Source organism: Sturnira hondurensis, unplaced genomic scaffold (genome assembly GCF_014824575.4).
Source record: "Sturnira hondurensis isolate 20B ecotype Veracruz unplaced genomic scaffold, ASM1482457v3 Scaffold0021354, whole genome shotgun sequence".
In the NCBI taxonomy this organism is placed as follows: Eukaryota; Metazoa; Chordata; class Mammalia; order Chiroptera; family Phyllostomidae; genus Sturnira; species Sturnira hondurensis.
In genome coordinates, this window is record NW_028093985.1 from 32,615,744 (window position 1) to 32,636,071 (window position 20,328).

At 40.6% G+C, this 20,328-nt stretch overlaps 1 protein-coding gene across 4 annotated transcripts in view; it reads right to left on the minus strand.

Moving 5' to 3' along the window:
* The window catches only part of EPB41L4A (erythrocyte membrane protein band 4.1 like 4A), a 246,527-nt gene that overhangs the window by 92,218 nt on the left and 133,981 nt on the right, over positions 1-20,328 (minus strand). For all 4 annotated transcript variants that reach the window (XM_037032184.1, XM_037032183.1, XM_037032185.1 and 1 more), the window contains exons 5-9: positions 12,436-12,533; positions 11,049-11,169; positions 8,462-8,549; positions 6,120-6,208; positions 5,433-5,496 (exon numbers count right to left, since the gene is read on the minus strand). In XM_037032184.1, coding sequence (XP_036888079.1) covers positions 5,433-5,496; positions 6,120-6,208; positions 8,462-8,549; positions 11,049-11,169; positions 12,436-12,533 — 460 coding nt within the window. The remainder of the gene's footprint in view (positions 1-5,432; positions 5,497-6,119; positions 6,209-8,461; positions 8,550-11,048; positions 11,170-12,435; positions 12,534-20,328) is intronic.

Consider the following 20,328-nt stretch of genomic DNA (forward strand, 5'->3'; position numbering starts at 1 on the left):
GAATAGCACCACTCCAGCAATTCTCTCTCCCCTACAGTGCCAAGTTTTCCGCACGGGTCACTTCATTCTCATTGGAGTATAGATGCACTATTATTTCTTCCAACTTTAAAAACAAAACAAAAAGTATACCTCCTTCTTCACCTGTTTCCCCTCTCAACTATCTTCTGACCTATTCCCCTTTGTGCCAAAACTCCTCAAAAGAGTTGCCTATACCACCTCCAGTTTCACTATAACCACTTTTATTTTTTCTTACTTAATATACATCAGTTCAGATATTCATTCTCCTATGATGAACTTCTGGGTCATTTTTTTTAAATTTACGTTCACACAAGTGCTGCAATGAACATGTAGGCCCCTGTGGTTCTCCAGGGTGCCCAGACCTAAGACTGGAATTGCTGGTTACAGCCCACTCTCCAATCCACCAAAGCTGGTCTTCTCAATGACTTCCTACACTTCCCAAATTCAGTGGTCAATTCTCAGGACTTACCTTATTTGACACATCAGCATCATTTGATGCTTACCTAATACATGATTTTTTACCTGGCAAAGCTGAAGACAATTAGTGTTCTTTCTGTCTCCTTGGTTGTTCCTTCTCTGCCCCCTTTTCTGGTTCTTCCTCTTCTCTTATCTATATTCCTTCTCCTAGTGATTTCACACAGTCTTATGGCTTTTAATACCAGGATATGTCAATAATTCTCAAATCTGAATATTCTGCCCAGACGTTAGTCCCAAATTCCAGATTCACGCACACCACTTATTGTACATCTCCACCCAGATGTGCAGCAGTCATCCCAGACTCAGTGTGTTAAGTGGGACTTCCAATCTCCACCCCCGCCCGACCCCCCATCGAGAATGTTCTACTTGCAGCCTTCTCCACCTCCAGCTCCATTCTTCCTGCCTTTCCAGCCAAACACCTTTAAGTCACCAGTATGCCTGTCTCTCCCCAATCTAGCACTGTGACCACCACAAATGTCTCTAGATATCACCAAATCTAGAATGTGGCCAAATCCAGAATCCAACAGCTCCTCAGCACTTTGAAGTTTGCTACCCTGGTCTCAGCCACTACCATCTCACCTGGATTTTTGAAATAAGCATTAGTTGTTAATGACTGAACAAGCAAATATCTTTGATCTCAAAGCATTCAGTGAAAATCAAACATTTGATAAGAGACTTTTAAAAAAATTCAAACCCTGGCAATAAACATATATTTTTAAAACCATGAGCTAAAACATAGTGGTCAATAGTGGTTTTTAATTATAATCAGAAACCAATCAAGGATGTCTTAGGTTGCTAGATTACTTAACACTCTTCTAGCAGCTCTGAACAACACCATAAAATACAAAACATATATAACAGAAATGACGGAATAATTTATTTTTATTTGCAAGTAATATATACCATCTATACAAATTTATGAGAATCAAATTAAGAACTCTTGGCTACAATATAAGAATTCAGCAAAATGGCCAGTTTGAAATATACATAAAATTGCATAGTTTTTACTTCTACCAGCAAAAACTAGCTAGAAGACATCATGTGAAAAAAAATAGATCCACAATATTAAGAAAAAAGCAAAATGCATAAAAATAAAGCATTATTAAACACAGTACAGGCACATAACAAATAAATATAATAAAAGAAGAAATGCTTATGAAGTATAAAACCTGTGTACAAAACCACATGGGGAAAAGGTACATACATGTATACACGTATATATTATACATTCATCCCTAATAGGAAAATCTGAAAGGAACTGCACTGAAATAATAATCATTACCTCTGAATTTTAAGTCAATAGTTAATTTTAATTTCCTCTTTAAATTTTTTTCTATAGAGAATTCTCAGACTTTCTATAATCAACACGCAGGATCTTCTTTTTGTGAGGTATTATTTAAATGGCACTACCTATTTTGAAGCTTAAGTAATACATTAAAATATTTCTAATAATTAGCTTCTGAATCTATCAGAGGAATAAATTTTTACAAATACAGTATTTAACTGAAGACAACTATTTGTTGCTCTCTCAAGATGGACTCTAATAGGCCCACACCAAGACACATCATAATTAAAATGTCAAAACTTGAAGATAAAGAATCTTAAAAACAGCAAGAGAAAAGCAGTTATCATATTTTTAGGACTATAAGATGTTCCAGAACATAAGAAGCATCTAGGTTTTAGAGGAAAATAGAAAAAAATTTTGAAGCAAAAAATGTGGCAAAATATTTAATAACATAAATAATATAGGCCACCTCTTCCGCCCCCCACAGCAAGCCAGGTAAGCTACATTTGGACTGTAAGACACACCCCCTTTTCCTCCCAAATTTGGGGAAAATGTGTGTCTTATAGTCTGAAAAATACAGTACCTATAGCAGGGTTCTCAAAAGGCCATCAGCTGATTTCTCAAAAGAAACTTTGCAGGCAAGAAGGGATTGACAAGAAATATTCGAAGTCATGAAAAAGCAGGGACCCACAGCCAAGATTATTCTACCCAGAAAAACTATCATTTAGAATCAAAGAGCAGATAAAGAACTTCCCAGACAAGAAAAAAACAAAGGAGTTCATCATTACCAAGTCATTATTATATGAAATGTTAAAGGGACTTACTTAAGAAAAAGAAGAAGATCAAAACTATGAACAACAAAATGGCAATGAAGGCATACTTATCAACAACTGAATCTAAAAAACAAGCTAAGCAGACAAGAAGAACAGACACAGAATCACGCATAAAAAGAGCATTTTGATGGCTACCAGATGGAAGGCAGGTGAGGGGGAATGGGTGAGGAGGTGAGGGGATTAAGAAGTACAAATAAGTAGTAGTTACAGAATAGCCGTGGGGATGTGCAGTATAGTACAGGAAATGGAGTAGCCAAAGAACTTACACACATGATTCATGGACATGAACAATGGTGTGGGGACTGCCTGAGGGAGCTGGTGGGTGCTGGGTGGAAGGGGGCAAAGGGAGAAAAATTGGGACAACTGTAATAGCATAATTAATAAAATATAATTTAAATTTAAAAAACCGGCTCACTGAACTCACTAAGGTTATATCTGAGAAAGAGGAGACTTATTTGTAGATGCAAAGAAATATATGAGTATGTAAATAGTACATGTTAATATACTATTAGTATGTAGTTAAGATGTGTTAATGTGTAATGTTGGACATGGTTAACATTAAAAAGTGGAACTGGACAGTGTTAGTGGCACAGCGTGCCACTGGGGAAATCTTTTACCCTGCGAACACAGATGTTCTTTTGGGAGCTGAGACCCTGGCCACAATACTACTGAACACGCTGAGTTCAGTCTCTGGCCAAACCAGCCAACCAGAAAACAGCAGAATAAGCATTTCAACCATTTTCAAGCTGACTGTGATCACTGTTCCAGGTGATGGGTTTCAGGGGACTTTTCTATTTAATCCATGATTACAGTTAGACCTCCATAATAATCAACTTAATTCTACCATTATGTAAATCACTGCCTCACAGAGAGAAGTACCCTGATGGAAAAAGAAGGCCCCTCAAAGCAAGAATGCTCAGCAGACAAATTGCTCTGGTTCAGTTAAGGTACTATTTAATTTTTCACAAGTTCCTTTGATTCAAGCCTGAGTTACGTGACCTGCTATGCCACCTTACTGATGATCACCAACACCAGACCCAATGACCCAGGAGCGCCCGGTGCCTTGGGCCCCGCCCAAACATCCGCTTCTTCTCAAGCTGCAGGGGGACGGGCACTGAGCTGAGTGTGTGAGAAACCGGGTCATACCATGCAGACCGCCAGTAAAAAATAACAGGATGATATCAATTTCCTTGTTGCTGCCAGCTAATTATGAAGAAATCTAAGAAGGTAAAAGTTTAAATTAGCTGTGACTTTATCAAATATTTATCCCTAGGCAGTAGAAGACATTTCAAGGCACTATAATGATAACACAAAAGTAGTTCAAAAAAGGACCTCACGCACAAAGATAACTTAGCCATAAGGGAAAAAATGACTTTGAATAACAGTAATGATCCCATAGAAGTCTTATATTTTATTATCACATTCCTATTAAAAACTTAAAACACTATTTTCAATGTATTGAACAAACTGAACACCTTGCAACAAGTCACGTGAAACCTGGGGCAAGATGAGAGAAAACTGGATAACCTGACCATCTAATCGGTTATTCTACTTTTTGGATGATTTTAATTCAATCTTACATCAGCACATTTAAGACTGACACCTCTAATGAGGAGATGAAGACAACCAGACTTCCTTCAAACTAGGCTGTTAAGAACTACTCTGAGGTTTCTGGACTACCATTTCTTAAAAAATCTGGACTCCCTTCCTCCTTACAAGCTGCAACTCATTTCAAAAAGCCAGTTTTAATTTCAACAGTAAATGGCAGCATGTCACACAGTTCAGGGAGGTCTCGCTGCCTTTTTCCTAGAAGAGGAGCAAAGAGTAGTATCAGGCTTTCGAATCCGGCGTTACATAAGTAGATCACTTCATTGATCATTCATCGGGTATTTATCAAGTACCTGCTACCTGTGAGGGACCACGTTCCAGCTGTAGTTACAGCCACACTTTTCCTGTGTCTCACCTTGTGAATGTATAAGCACAGATTTTATTAACCTCTTTTTTATAAGAAATACCTCATCAATTCAAGGTCACTCACTTAGAATTTTGTTCTGCATAAAGTTAGCATTGAAGACAGAGATGGGTGGGTTCCGCTGCATCCTGTTTTCACTCATTTATCCCATAAACACGGATTCCAGTACTAGCACTTCAGGGAGCATTAATTTCATGGACAGATTAAAAGGAAACTTTTATATCTTTGCTCTCTTTTGCCTACTTCCCTAAAAGCTTCCTATCGAGGCGTGAAAGCACCTCCAGGCTCTGACAAATGCTGTGCCCATGTCCCGAACAATCCTGGCGGACTCTGCAGAGTGAAGGTCAGCATTTTTGCACCCTCACCCTGCATTCTCCCTTGGTAGCACCCAGAATTTCCCATCTGGTTTTTCTGCTACGCCTGTCTAGGGAAATAGCAGAAGTGTGACTCCCTAAAGATTGTTTAATTTACTTTGGAACAGAATCAGGACCCTTTTTAGCCTACACACAGACTGTGCCCTTCTGATTATGCGAGTCCTACCTGCATGAACAGTGCTGAAGAGCAAATTACACCAATCACGACTATGCCTGCTCTTCTCTTCTCTGCCCTAGAAGGATTTATTTCCCTTTGCTAAAACTACAGAACGTTTCTTCATTATCTACTCACTGATGTTCTACTCACTTCCCTTTCCCTTCCTTGAGAAGTTGCACATGTAAGTCAATGAACCAGGCTCCTGGTTGCAGCTGAAGAAAACACAGCAGTTTTACTTTACAATGTCTTTTCAGTTATCAGTAAGTAGACAAGAATCCCCCTTCTCAGGTAAGCTAAGTGCCAAACAAAAACTTACATCTTTCCCCAGTACTCTGAGTTCAAACTGTGTCTCCTTGAAGTGAACCTTTGTAATCCGAGGCCTGGGGAAAAAAAGAAAAGAAAAAGTAGGTGGTGGAGGTGGTGGTGATGGCAGTATTTTTCAAAATTAACCTTTCAGAATTTCAGACAAGTATCCAATAGAAAAAGATTGGTTCATACTGGCTCCCTTATATACCGTTGCGTATATAATTGCGAAGTTCCCTGTGTGTCCTCTGCCCTTGACACCTTCCGTAACAAAACTCCGTTGTCATTCTGTGCTTCTCCAGGAAATGCAGACGAACTTGGAAGCCCCAGGCCCTGGCAGTGCTGCTATCCCAGACACGCAGTAGTACCAGAGACTCCCTCTCAGATCCTCCCTTACATACGGTGAAAACTCAGAGTCTTGGAACCACAGCCCACCAGCACACACTAGAATGGGCAGAAAATCCTACTACATGCAGCTCCCATGGGCAAGAGCGCAAAATCCCAGTACCTGAAACTGTGACAGAGAAAATATATACCGCTACGCACTGGGAGGAGTCTTACGCCCAATTTCACTCATATTCATCAAACACTGGAAATGTGCCTGTTTTCTTTTCCCAATGTTTCACTGACACACAAACCCCATAAACATAGAATATACAACTTCTAATACCAACGCTGCCCACGGTTTACACTTACTCACCAGAAATACTTCCCCACTTGCTTTTTATTCTTGTAGACAACAACACCAACTGGAGTTAATCCTAAGAAATACTCAGATTTGTTTTCTCCCTGCAAAAACAAGCATATGCCTGTAACTATAAATTTAGTCATATAAATACACTTTGTCAAACTGCAATTGGCCATTCAAACATAATTTGTCAGATTAATATTAGATCCAGTTGGACTAATAATCAGGCCACTGAAGGACCCAGCCCATGTTGCTTCCATGGTGGTGTTCAACCCTGGCTGCACACTAATTGGAATCACCCACACAGCTTAAAATGCTGATGCGTGGGTGTTCCCAAAACTGGTTAAATCCAAATCTGTCATGAAGCGGCCCAGGTATCAAATACCCCAGGTGATTTTCCTGTGCAGCCAAGGACTAAGAACCACTGGCTTCTATCAAGGGTCCCTTCCAAGGACTCATTGATCTTACTTTCTGATGTGAACAATCACGAGACCTAGGTCATCACCACCCTCTCCAGAAAGTGCAGGCAGCCCCCTGCAGTCACACACTTGGATTTTCTAGGTCATTATCATGCTTCTTTCTTCTTCCATTTGTAACTTTAACACTGCTCAAAATTTAACAGTGTAATCTCCTCTGGTAAGGACTGAAGGCCCTTAATTTCCAGCAATGATCTCAATTAAGAAAATGGAATTCTGCCCTGGCTGCTGTGGCTCACGTGGTTGGAGCATCATCCCACACACCAAAAAGTTGAGGGTTCAATTCCCAGTCAGGACACATAGCTAGGTTGTGGGTTCACTCCCCAGTTGGGACCCATACGGCGAGCAACCAACCAATGTTTCTCTTTCTCTCTTTCTTCCTCTCTAAAATCAATAAACATATTTTTTAGAAAAAGACAACAGAATTCTGAAATGAAAAATTATAGAGTGGGTACCAAGGATATAAACAGAACTGACTGTTTATGTTCATCTTATTTCTACTGTAAGGTCAAATAACAGATTACAAAATTATATTCCCAAGGAACATAAATCAAGTGATAAGTTATGAAAGAATACCAACTGCTTTCCACTTCCATCCCTAAAAATTCAGCCTTAAAGGAATGTATGGAATATTCTAATGAATCCAGTTTGTTTACCATAAATTCCCCCCACTCATAAAAGAGTGTTTTTGACCTGCAGTAAACATTACACAAATGCACAAGTATTTTGCAGAAGACTGTCTCTGTATATATTTCCTATAAAATATATTTTTAAAAAACTTTAAACCTAACATGATTAATGTTGCTAGAAGGGAAAAAGATAACTATCCCACAAATTGTAGACATGCTATTAAAGCACAGCAGCAGAGAGCATTTAGTGATTGAATGAGACTGAAATCCAATGTATTAGGGAACGATCCCTTCCCCCAAACATGTAACTTTAATTGCCATGTTAATGGTGTACCCAGAGATGCATCTAACTCCTTCCAAACTCTGATCAGCAAAAGACATATTCCAAAATGAATGCACGAGTGAGTTACAGCACTCTAAGTTTTATCAGGGTTGCTGAAAAATTGAATGCCATCATTCAACTGACAACCACTCCGTCCATATGTGATCTTTAGCAATTCATTCTGTGTAAAGGTACCTGGTCATTTTCTCACACAGTCACATCTGACTATTGCTAACTAAACTGATAAAAGGAAAGGCAACCACACTTCAGTCTCACCGGTGCAGAGTAACCAACTGGCAACCTTAGAAAGGGGACCACGGGTTAAGACCTAGATCCAGAACACTCAACACAGATGCAGTACAACTGCTCGGCGATTCCATTCAGCAAGTTTTTGTCACTTACTGAAGGAGATCTGCAAAAATACTTCTAATAATGCATACACAAGAACTGTAATAGGCAATAACCACAATACTGACAGAACTGCAGATGTAACGAAGAACCACAAATAGTTGTGCCTATACTGTTGCCTAAAGCCTACTTTACCTGGCAAGTGATTTTCTGAATGCTTTTCAGCCACAAAAATCTATTTTTAGAAAACCCTCCTGTTTTCTGCCTAATACAATCAATTACAGGCCAGTTTTAAATTGTTTTGACGTTTAGTTGAGCCCTTTGGAGCTGTTATCCAGATTGTGTTTTCAAGCTCAGTTAATTGTTTTCTACACATGGAAATATAATCACAGACTTTTATGCAAAACTCATTAGGGTTTAATCCACACAAGAGATTCTTTGTGTTCGAAAAACACAGATGAAAAAGCATCATCCGCTCACTAGACCACAGGACTGCAGCTTTCCTTTGGGAGTTTCAGTGGCACTTTAAGTAAATGTCATCAGATTAAAATATTTTTGTGTTAATTAAATGTTACTCACATAGACGGGATGGAGGTCAACGCCGTACATCTCCAGGGATTTCACAGTCCTCAAGTAATTCAGTTCTGCGTCGGAAGGAGCCTGACCCCTACACGCCGCACAGAAACAAAGAGCCTCACTCTGCTGTGCTTCCAGGGAATGCCCACCATCTTCACAGCACTCACCGGAGAAGTAAGTGCTCTTCTGTGCTAAGGCAAGTGCATGTCTCTGCATTTCAAGAAGACTCTTACCTTCCTGACGACAAAATGTTATACTCTGGGGTGATCCTTGTATGGAGTTAATTTCACTTACCATATCCACTTTTGCTCAGTATAGCCAATCCCAATGTCCTAGCATATAATTAAGAATTCTCTGTTTCAGAAACCCCCGAAGAGATTATTAAGAACATAAGCACTCAAGTTAAAAAAAGCACACCCTGACAAAGAAGGGTAGCTGTATCCACGCCCCCACAGCTCTCCACCAGGAGAAGCAGTGAGAGCTGTGGTGGGGCGGGGGGGGGGGGGGGGGGGGGAGGTGGGGNGGGGGGGGGGGGGGGGGGGGGGGGGGGGGGGGGGGGGGGGGGGTGAAGAGGAGAGTGGGCTCCCCATCTCCCAGCCGGGGTGCATCAGCCTCTCCTGAGCAGAGCAGTGTGAAAATACACTAGGCAACACTTAGAAATTGCACAAATACCTGTCATTGTGTTAATACAAAGCACAGAAATCTTCCCAAAATATACAGAAAATGAATATACATTCATTCCTAAGAAAGGTGAGCATCTGCAAGGAATCTATCTCCATGGATGAGTGGAAGTGTGTGTGTGTGTGTGTGTGTCTCTGTGTGTGCAAGAGAGAAAGAAAAAGACTTCTAATGACTAACAAAAGGAGCTGTGATTTTTTTAATTAAGCAATCCTTCTTTGATGCATTCTTATCTTCCAGCCATGGTACCATGAAAGACCAGTAATAAATCATACTTTTAAAAGCTATGAAGACTGTTCACCACAAATTAGACACAACAAAGCTCTCGAACCTTGGTCAAGCTTTATTCTCTTAGAAATACCAGTCGCACTGTCAACACCACTGCATAAAACAGTAAGGCTCTTCACCCGAAGCCCCTTGATAATTTCAAAATACATACCATTAATTGTACTTTGAAACACCCCGTAGAATTAGTATTCTCAAAATATGCGAGACACACTGCCCTTCACAGTGTTGTAACAGGCACTTCATAAGCACGCACTTCGGCTTCAGCAAAACTTTAAAAAAGGAGGACTCTGTAATCAGGCCGAAGAGCATTCTGGGGCACGCTAAGGCAAGAGGAGAACGTGGCTTCCCATGTGGCAGGCCAGCAATTGACTTCTGCTGCTGCTCACTGAAACAGATCCTTTAGGCCAACATTTGTGTTGACCAGATAAATTCTTCATTTTTTTCCCCTCAACTACAAGAGACCCAAAACCAAGCAAATTCAAGAAGGAATGTTACATAAGAGGTAATAAAGGAAAGTTAATCAGTAGAGAGGATTCAACCACAATAACTATAATTAAATCACAACGTCAATGCTGCAAGCCATTGATTAAAAACCCCGCTAGGGCTCAAGCACACGCTCAGAAGGGCGTGCAGTGCTGACATGGTGCCTTCCGAGGCTCCACGCTGGTGGGTGTCCCCAGGACTCTCAGCATCGTTGCTAGAGACGGAATAGGACTTACCCTATAACTGTGAAAAATTTACAAACACATGACACAGCAAATCCAGAATACATTAAGGCTTTTGTGGTTATAAAATATACTTCAAGTTAAAAAGTAAATTTTACAAGGTACCAGTGGCCGAAAAAGTAGAAGGCTGCAAAATACAGTTCACAGAATGATTCCCTTCATGCAAAATCACACCTGACTCTGTGCCTCATGCATTTTCTCTGTGGGAGATCGTAAACACGGGTCTGAAAGTCATTAACCAAAAATACCTGGACTTTTAGATACTGGAATTTACTCTCTCTCTCTCTCATATTATATAAATTGTTTGGATTTTCTATGACCTTTTTAGTGTCATAAGCAGGTAAAACTTAAGGGGAAAAATGCTAGAATGTTCCAGAAAAAGGTGAAGAATTTATCTTCTAGAAATTTTCTTTAAGCTTGCCAAGAGCAAAAGACAGTGGCTAATGTAACATAATATGTTATTTTTTCCAGCTTTGTTGAGATATAGCTGACAGACAACACCGTGTAGGTTTAAGGTGCACCGTGTGTTCATTTGATGCGTTTATATATTGCAACGTGATTCCTGGCACAGCTCGGCTGAGATCTCCACCCAGTCACAATTAGCATTTCTATTCTGTGGCGAGAACAATAGAAAACCTACTATTTTCAAGCAGAGGGATGAACCTTGAAGTCACTATGCTAAGTGAATAAACCAGAGAAAAACAAACACTGGGTCACGTGTTTGTAAAATCTGAAAAAGCCAACTCCGTAGAAACAGAAACTGGAATAGTGGTTACAAGGGGCTGGTTATCAGGCTGGGGGTGTGGTGGTCAAAGTGGAGAAACCTCTGGTTACAAGATGAGATTCCAGGGACCTAATGCACACCGTGTTAGTTGCAGTTAATAAAATGAGATTCTTACATGAGAGTTTTATGAATTCTTTCTATGGCTTCTTCAAGTTCTTCCTTCTGATCCGGAACAAACCGATATTCTGACACATACCCCGCGGTATGCTTATATGGGTCATAATCTCCAAGTTCAGCTAAAAAGAAAAACATGGTAATTTTTTTCATTTTAGGAAAATAGTCCCCTAAAATAGAGGAATATAACCATCCCAATCTTACTTAAACATTGTGTTCAAATGCCTTACTAATAAACTCACATATATAAATAATTTTGGTAAAAAATAACTCATATATGAATGGTATAAACAAGACTTACCTTAAAAACCTAAATTCTGTATTTTTGCGTCTGAAAGACTATACTTATCATCATTTTTGTTTCCATTATTCTTAGCAGTTCATGTGAAAACAAGCGTTGTAGACAGAACTCAGAGCGCACACGTGGAAACACTGGAGGTGGCAGCCAGGACCCAACAGAGCCTCCCAGAAGACGACACCGAGAAATGGCACGTGCCCTGCACAGCGGGCATGGGAGTACGATGCCGTGCTGCACACGACCCCAGAAAGCGCACTCCGCTGTGCTTCTAAAAAATTCTGCTCCCTATGTGAATCCACCTTTCAAGCCCAACAAAGTTCATCTGGGTGACATTATTTCTTAGATATTTTTTCTAGGCTACTTCTGATCTGCAAAGGCCACAAAGGCAAGAACAGGCTGCCTCCTTGTCCCCAGCCTCAGCCTCAGTCTCCAAAATGACAACACTACCCGGAAGTGCCCCGAGTGGGCGCCACACCCAACTGGCGACGACACCTGTTCGAGTGGAGTGTTCACAACAGCTGTCTGGAAGCAGTGTGGCCTCTGAGACACAACAGCTCCCGGGGACCAATGCACTCGGGTGGAATGCAGAACATCACAGATTTCCCAGACTCTCCACCTAAACAAGAACCAGGGCATCCTGCCAGTAAAACTGCATGGGCCCACTACAAAGCATGTGCAACTGGCTTCACGTTCATGTCTTCTGAAGTGACACTGATTAAAACTTGAATTCTGACTCAATTCAATTTCTTTCAGCAAAATATTCTGGTCAGAAAAATGTCAGTATATAAATTTGCTTAAAAAGAAAAATTCAAATTTTTTTCCAAAATATCTGAAGCAGCCCCGACTGGGGTGGCTCAGTTGGTTGGGCATCATCCCACAAAGCAAAAGGTGGCCGGTTCAATTCCCAGTCAGGGCACGTGCCTAGCCTGTGGGTGTGGTCCCAGTCCAGGCAGGTGCGGGAGGCAGCCGATCACTTTGTCTCTCTCATATCGATGTTTCTGTCCCTCTCTGTCTCCCGCCCTTACCCTCTCTCTAAAACCAAAAAAACAAAAGTAAATATCTGAAGCAAATTTACTTCAGCGGAACCTACACTGGATGGCATACGCTCCCAGCTGAGCTGCAGTGTTCACAGGGCAGGGCAGTCGGCCCTGAAGGACGTCTTGCTTCACCTGCAAGAAAAACTGGTATCTACAAGAGAAATGGAAGAAGAGATTAATGATAACCTTACCCACTCCCAGACCTGAAGTTTCAGAGCCTGAGAATCAAGGCAACAGCCAATCATCTCTATTGAGAATAAAGTGCCTTCTGCTTTTTTGTACAAAGGAAGCTGTTGAGTAAATAGACTACTGGAGGACACTCTACAGAGGCCAGACAAGGTAGCGGCTACAAAGTGAAGGCTCTCGGGTTAGACTGGCTGGGTTGCATCCCAGCTCCAGCAATCCACAGCCTGTGGCCTTGGTTGGCTGCCTGACCTCTCCAACAGCCAGTCTCCCCATCTAAAAAATGTAGACTGGAAAGTATCTACACCTCATGAGACTGATAAGACTAATTTTACACACACACACATACAGTTCTTAGCACTATGATGACATGCTCATAATAGGAGGAACAAATCATAAGGACCCAAGCTAGATGGCCTGTGTATTTACACAAGGCCTAAAATCATAGATACAGAACGAAAGGTCATTAGAGTGTAATTCCATCACTCCTCCCACTTATTAAGATGCTGCCCATCATCTGCAGGTTTGCTCGCTCCATTTGCCTGAAGAAAACCTGTTATAACAATGGTGCTACCCACTGTTCTAAACACTGTAAATATAGCAAATGATTCCAAGTATCTTATGTATGATAACTTTACAATGAAGTTAGTACTATTATCACCCCATTTTACAGATGAAGAAACTAATAGACACAAAGAAATAAAGTAACTTCTCCAAGATCTTCCAACAGTTAAGTAGCACAGCCAGACCTGGATTCTAGAAACTCTGTCTTAATGAAAATGCTGGGCAACTCTGGCTAGCTTCCCACCCTCTGTAACACCCTCCCCCCACCCCACATTCAGGCTTTCTGCCAGTGATGTGAAGCCAGAGGTTTATGAAGTGATACAGGAATCATTAACACAAGCCCCAGTCAATCCCTCAAATCTGTCTCTCTGTCTCCCTCTCCCATTAATTCTCTCTTTCTGTCTGACACACACTTCAGGCTGTCCTTTGTGATTATCCTTTCTTTGCTAGGTGACTCTTGATGCCATTGGGGAAAAGGCAGAAAAAAAGCAAAGAAAATGAATTCTAAAAATCAGCTTTGATAAATTTCTCTTCTCCAAATGCTCACAACCAAAGCCCTTAGTAAGGATATCCAAATGCTAGATGCGACTCTTATTATTTCTAGAAAACTGGTATCAACTTTGATTGTGCCCACAGGCTTACGTGAAAATCTGCTTAACAGCCCGTGTTTTCCCACTGCCTGTTTCAGTAAGGGGCACGACAGCCCTCCAGACACCACGTAAGAGAAACCTGGGAACCAACCCCAGGCACCCACACTCTATCTCTCAGTCCGCTGTTTGGGAACCCACGCCTCTCCCTCCACCTCCAGGCCAGGCCACCACCTGGTGGATTTCTAAACCCCCGCTCGGCATCATTCATACTTCTCTCCTTTCCCAGTGACCTTCCAAGAGGTAAAGAGGATCACGTCATTCTCTCGATTAAAACAAACAGTCAAACGAAAAACAAACCTTTAAAAGTCTTCAGGATAAAGTTCAAGATCTTTAAGTTAGCTTTTAAGACTTTTGCTTACTTCTTAAGCCAAATCTTTTGCAATCACCACTGACTACCCATCACCACCACTTCCTAACTTGCATCCCCGGTTCCAGCCCTACTTAATTACTTTCCATTCCCTGAATGCTTGGATACAATTCCACTTTGTTACAATCATCTTTGCTCCTCTTAAAGAGGAGTAAAGTGATATCAGCAGAAATGAAATGCAAAAGCTTATAAACCAAAAAGACATTTCACTAGAACCCCTGCTGGAAACTTGTGTTTAGCTATACTCCCTCTATTGTTAACTTGGAATTTCTTCTCCTGAAGTCTTTTTTTTTTAGGAAATGGGTCACAGATGCATATTTGTCTTGCTCTATTAAGACTTTTATAACATCTGACTGAACAGTCAAATCCCTTGCCAGATACAGAAACTGAGGGATCTAATCCCATAAGAGTTAGCTTCAAAGAGAAGGAGAAAGAGAAACAGAGAGAAGTAAAAAAACAAAGAGCAGAAACAAAGAGAGAACGACAAACAGACACAAAAGACAGGGACATAACCCATTGTCCATTCCACTCCCACTGTACAGGGCTCAGCACACAGTAGCTACTCAGCGAAGAACTAACTGCTGTCTTGATGGATGGCAATGTGAATGAACAGAGAGACAGATGGATGAAAATGGAAAAAACTGGACATTCTTCGCTATCTCTGAGAAAGTCATAAAGGAAAAGGAAAAAAAGAACATCTGTTTGAACTTCTCTAGACAGCTTGCCTTGTAAAGATACCAGAAATCTTAAAGTCACTGCATAAGAAATCCACTGAAATCAAAGACAAGCAAACTATTTTTAATTAGGAACTTGATTAATCTTTATGACAATAAGCATTATATTATTTTATATAAAACAAATTTGATATAGTAAAACCAGAAATTACATGCTAAACAAACACTTTATCATGATCCTATTTTTATTTATTTTTTTAATTTATTTATCTTTACAGGGGAAGGAAAGAGAGAGAGAGAAGCATCAATGTATGGTTGCCTTTCGTGCGTAACCCTGCTAGGAGTTGGCCTGCAGGGAACCGGCCTGCAACCCAGGCATGTGCCCTGACTGGGAATCAAACCGAGATCCTCTGGTTCACAGGCCTGCGCTCAATCCACTGAGCTACACCAGCCAGGGCCTATCATGATCCTATTTTTAAATTAACTGTATATAAATTATTTTATCCATTTCATGGGACTTAGAATACAACTAAATATTTATTTAAATTACATGTTTAGAGTTGCTGGGTCTTTCCCTCTGTGTCATTCTGATTAAGGCTATGAATAGATGTTTGAGTCACTGGATTGCTCTGGCTTTAATTAGAGTGAATCTACATTCCAGTTTACCAAGGAGAGTTCTCCTTTGTGCCTATTACACACACCTAATTATTAATAACTCTCCTAGTCATTCTCCAAAGTGTCAGTGTTTGGACAATAAATTAGATTGTGACCCGAATTATAGTGTTCCCCTATTGGAGAAAAAATACAGTGACTGAAAATGATTTACTTAATAAGGAAGCTTTCCAAAACACATTCTTGTGCAAAGCAGAGCTTCACAAAGCCACTACTGGTTATCTTTTTACACAGATTAATACACTGGTGTATACGCACTGTCTCCCGAGCTAGACTGTTGAGCTCTGGGGAGGAGTGCAGCGTATTCCCTCCTTTCCACACTTATCACACCACCGCAACCTGTACAACACAGGTGGAGGGCTGGAAATACTGACCTCACAGTTTTCCAGGGACCTGCTGTTCAATGAAAAGAGCTGACCTGACACCAAGGATGTACAAGCTGACGTGCACCAGAGGCAAAGAGAACGAGAAAGGAAGGCTTGCTGAGAGAAGGGGCAGAGAGACCCTGCTTTTTCAGGAGCCCAAACAGAAGGTTCTCCGGAAAGACAGCCAGCATGCTCACACCACAACAGTCCGAGGCACACCTCCCACTGACTTGGAACCCCAGTGAGGAAACTGAAAGATGTGGGAACAGGTAGACTTCTCACCTTGGATACTAGCTGAACGTGACCCTGAAGAAGGGTACCCCCCTACACAAAAGGCAAGCCTGTGCTCTCTGTCCCACAGAGAGGGAACACAACATGCGACAGGAGCCTCATGATTTGGATAAATTTAAATGTGAGGGACAGAGGGAAATGCTTAAATAATAACATGATATTAAACAGGGTGGAGGAAATGGCATGTATAGCTTAAGAAGAAAAACATTAGAGGAAGCACCCACAAACTCAAGAGAAAGAGACAAAAGTAGAATAACACTTTTGTCTCAGGGATTTAAAACTGATGATTAAAATACAGGAACAAATAGCAAAAAATATCACCTTCCATTTGTATAGTCCATTTGAGCTCACAAATGTCTTTTGCTTCCACACTGGACAGTGACCCTCACTTCAGCTCTGATGAACTGAGACCACTATCTTCACTCACAGACAGGCACTCCGGAGGTGGAAGTGGAACTGAAGGTCGCCCAGCTGGCAAAGAAGCTGCAACAAGCTAATCTCCACAATGTGAAGAATATGGACTACCAAAGTAATAATAATAATTGATATGCTTAATATCAATCCACAGAAAAGGCTATAAAATATTACATAACAAACTAAAAAACAAAGACCGATTTTTAGAAGCTAAAAAGTGCTCATTATGAACAAGTCATTTGGAACTAACATTATTTTCATCTATAGAAATAGCTGTTAGGCCCTTGGAAGCTCAGGGACATTTCAGTGGCATCACAGGCAGCACTGTCAGCAAAGCAATGTGCAGTCTCTCTCTCCTCTCCCTCTTGGAGGAATCAAACTCTGTCTTTCTTTGGGCACCACTGAAACTCCTTGGTACTCAACGCACTGCAACACAATGCCCCGTGTAGTTACTGAATGAATGAAGGGTGGGAAGGTAAGTGAATTCTGTCTTTTTACACAAATTCAAGAAATGCAGGCTAGAAGGCAGTAGTAGGATAACTCATAGATAAATGAACTACACCCAGAAAGTTTGGATTAATAGATTGATTTTTAACCTGAAAGACCTACCCCAGGGTTCCATGTTGGTCTTCTCCTCCCTTGTGTTGTAATCAGCAATTTGAAAATGTAAAATAATTATCATTGCTTCCATTTTAGCTAACCCATACCATCGACTGAACACTTACATTTTTGCATTGTACGTACTTTGCATGTGCTGTCTTATATTCCTCCAAAACCCTTTTCAAGGGATACTTTAATTCCATTCTACAGATGAGAAAACAGACTATAAAAAGGCAAGTTAATCTCAAGATCACACAACTAGGGAGCAGCAAAGCAAGGATGCAAACCTCAGCTTGTCGGACTCTAAAGCCCGTCTTCTTAACCTTGTACGGTTTTATGCTGATCAAATCTGCAGGGGATGAGGGGCTGTGAATGACATGGAATACATGAAAGGCTGTCAAATGTTTTGAATAAGAATTGAAAATGAGTTTAACAGATAATCATGAGGACACGAATTATTTAAAGGACTGACAAAGAGAAGAGAGATTAGACTTATTCTGCACAAACCTAGAAAGAGAGCCTAGTACTGGTGACAGAAGTTATAGACATTTACTTCTTACTGAATTTCCATGAGGCAGTAAGGTTTCCTGTCTTTAAAATGTTTATTAAAAAGCTGGCTGAATTGTCAGAAATGTTCTATAAGGGTGGGGGTTAGGGTATATGACCTTGAAGTCACCCAACTCTGTTACTATCAGGACACATTTTAGAGCACGTAACGGGTACTCTAGGTTGATAGGAATTCTTTCACTCACATTTCTCATGGTCTGGAACCTTATTTTTCTATATGTCCCCTTTATCTTCGGGGTTTTTTTCCTACATACAACATCCTTCTGGACTACTACATCCAGTATAATCATGTATGTATTGGGGGAGATTCAATGCAGCATTATCTATAATCCAAACACAGGAAATAAGCCCAAGAGCCAACCACAGGGACTGGCTAAATCACAGAATATTGTGTAGGAGTGAGACAGATGGGGTTGATAGTGAAAGAGGCTGAACAGCATGATCACCAATGAAACATGAAGAGTAGGTGTACACATGTTTACCACATATTATTTTTCAAATCAGAAAATTATGAACAAACTACAATCCAATACGGAGAAGGCCAGAAAACACTGCTCTTTTTCCCCATTCTTAACATTAAATATCTATCTTTTAGAACCTTACTCTCATTAAGATGAACCTATGTACCCCGATGTTCATAGCAACACAATTTACAATAGCCAAGAGTTGGAAGCAACCTATATGCCCATCAGTAAATGACTGGATCAAAAAGCTATGGTACATTTACACAATGGAATTCTATGCTGCAGAAAGGAAGAAGGAACTACTACCCTTTGCAACATCATGGATGGAACTGGAAAGCATTATGCTGAGCAAAATAAGCCAGGCGGTGAAAGACAAATACCATATGATATCACCGTTAACAGGAATCTAAAGAACAAAACAAACAAGCAAGCAAAACATGACCAATGACACTCAAATATGGAACAGGCTGACAGGGTCCAGGGGGGATAGGGGAGAGAATCATAGGGGAAAAGGGGATGGACTCACATGAGCAAGTATAAAGGACACATGGACAATAACTAAGGGTGGGGGGCACTGGGCAGGGGGCAGGCAGGGCTGGGAACATAAGACAGAAAACTGTACTTGAACAAGAATTAAATTTTAAAAAAAAAGATGTAAACTCCTCGAACAAACACAACCAGCTATAGTTGATCCTAGAACAATGCAGGGACTAATGGGGCCAACGCCCTGCACAGTTGAAAATCTGTATATAACTTCAGACGCCCTCAAAACTTAACTGTTCATGGCCTACTGTTGACTGGAAGCCTTACCAATCGCTTAAACAAGTCAATTAACACATATTTTGTATGTTGTAGGTATTATACTGCATTCTTACAACAAAATAGGCTAGAGAATAGAAAATGTCATTAAGGAAATCAAATGGAAGAAAAATACTCTTAAGTATTTATTGAAAAAAAAAACAGGTGATGAGGGAATGTATGGGGACTAAATGGTTATAGGAAAATACAATAAAAATTTAAAAATAATAAAAGCACATGAATTATGCTGGAAAAAGAAAAAATCCGCATAGAGGTAGACCTGTGCAGTTCCAATCAGTGTTGTTCAGCGGTCAACTGTACGAGAGCCTCACATACACAATTCTGTTGAATGCTTACCAAAACCTTATGAGACAGGCACACCTCCAATTTTACAGTTGAGGAAACTGAGGCACAAAGAGGTTGCTGACAACCTCAAAATGAAAGACAGTTCTTGTATTTTCATAAAATGTTGTTCCCTTACAATTCTGTCATGAGTAACAGATACGAATGTGTTTTTATAGTACTTGGACTCAGTTTCCCCACGAGCCCAAGACTCAGAAATCCTTCTTGGCGGCAAAGACTACTCATGAAACTCTAATGCAAACACGCCCTTCACCATCACCCCAGCACAATGGCCCTTCTCCCTCAAAGGCGCGCTTGCAGGAAGCCTGCATGGGCAGCCTGCTAGTCAAAGGCTTGCTAACAAGGTGGTGACAGAAAACGTGCACACAGACCCAGCATGGTCCTAAAAAAGAAGCCTAATTATAGCACTTCAGAGTCCAACAGAAAACACTCAATTGGCCTCCCCGCTCTACTCTTCAGTGCCCAGTCCAGGATCAGGACAAAACAAAGTCCATCTTTTCCAAGGGAAAAGATGAGAAAAACGAAATAGGAACAAAACCACAGACTACTTTAGTTATCGAATACGACTCCAAAGTTTGGGAATAACAAATTAGGTTTTACTGGAGCCAATGATGAGGGTTTTTTACCAAAGCTGACCACTTAGAGTTCAGTTGGAAAAACACTTGTGTTTTCATTGCCTTGTGCAGTCAGCACCCAGGTGGAATAAGTGAAAATAGAACACTATGTTCTAGTCTTTACAAGCCACTTTCAAATGTTGGCATGGACTATTTTAACAGTAGAATCAATATCAACTGAAAATTCTAGCTTAATTTGATGACAATACATCATAAAATACTAAAAATAATTTTTCATTTCCTAGAGATAAAAGAAACCCTTAGACAGCTGACATTCAAGCTACAACCACTTAAAGAAAAATAACTGGCTCTTTCCATTTATATTTACATCTGCAGACTGAGCATCAACAAACCTTCCTT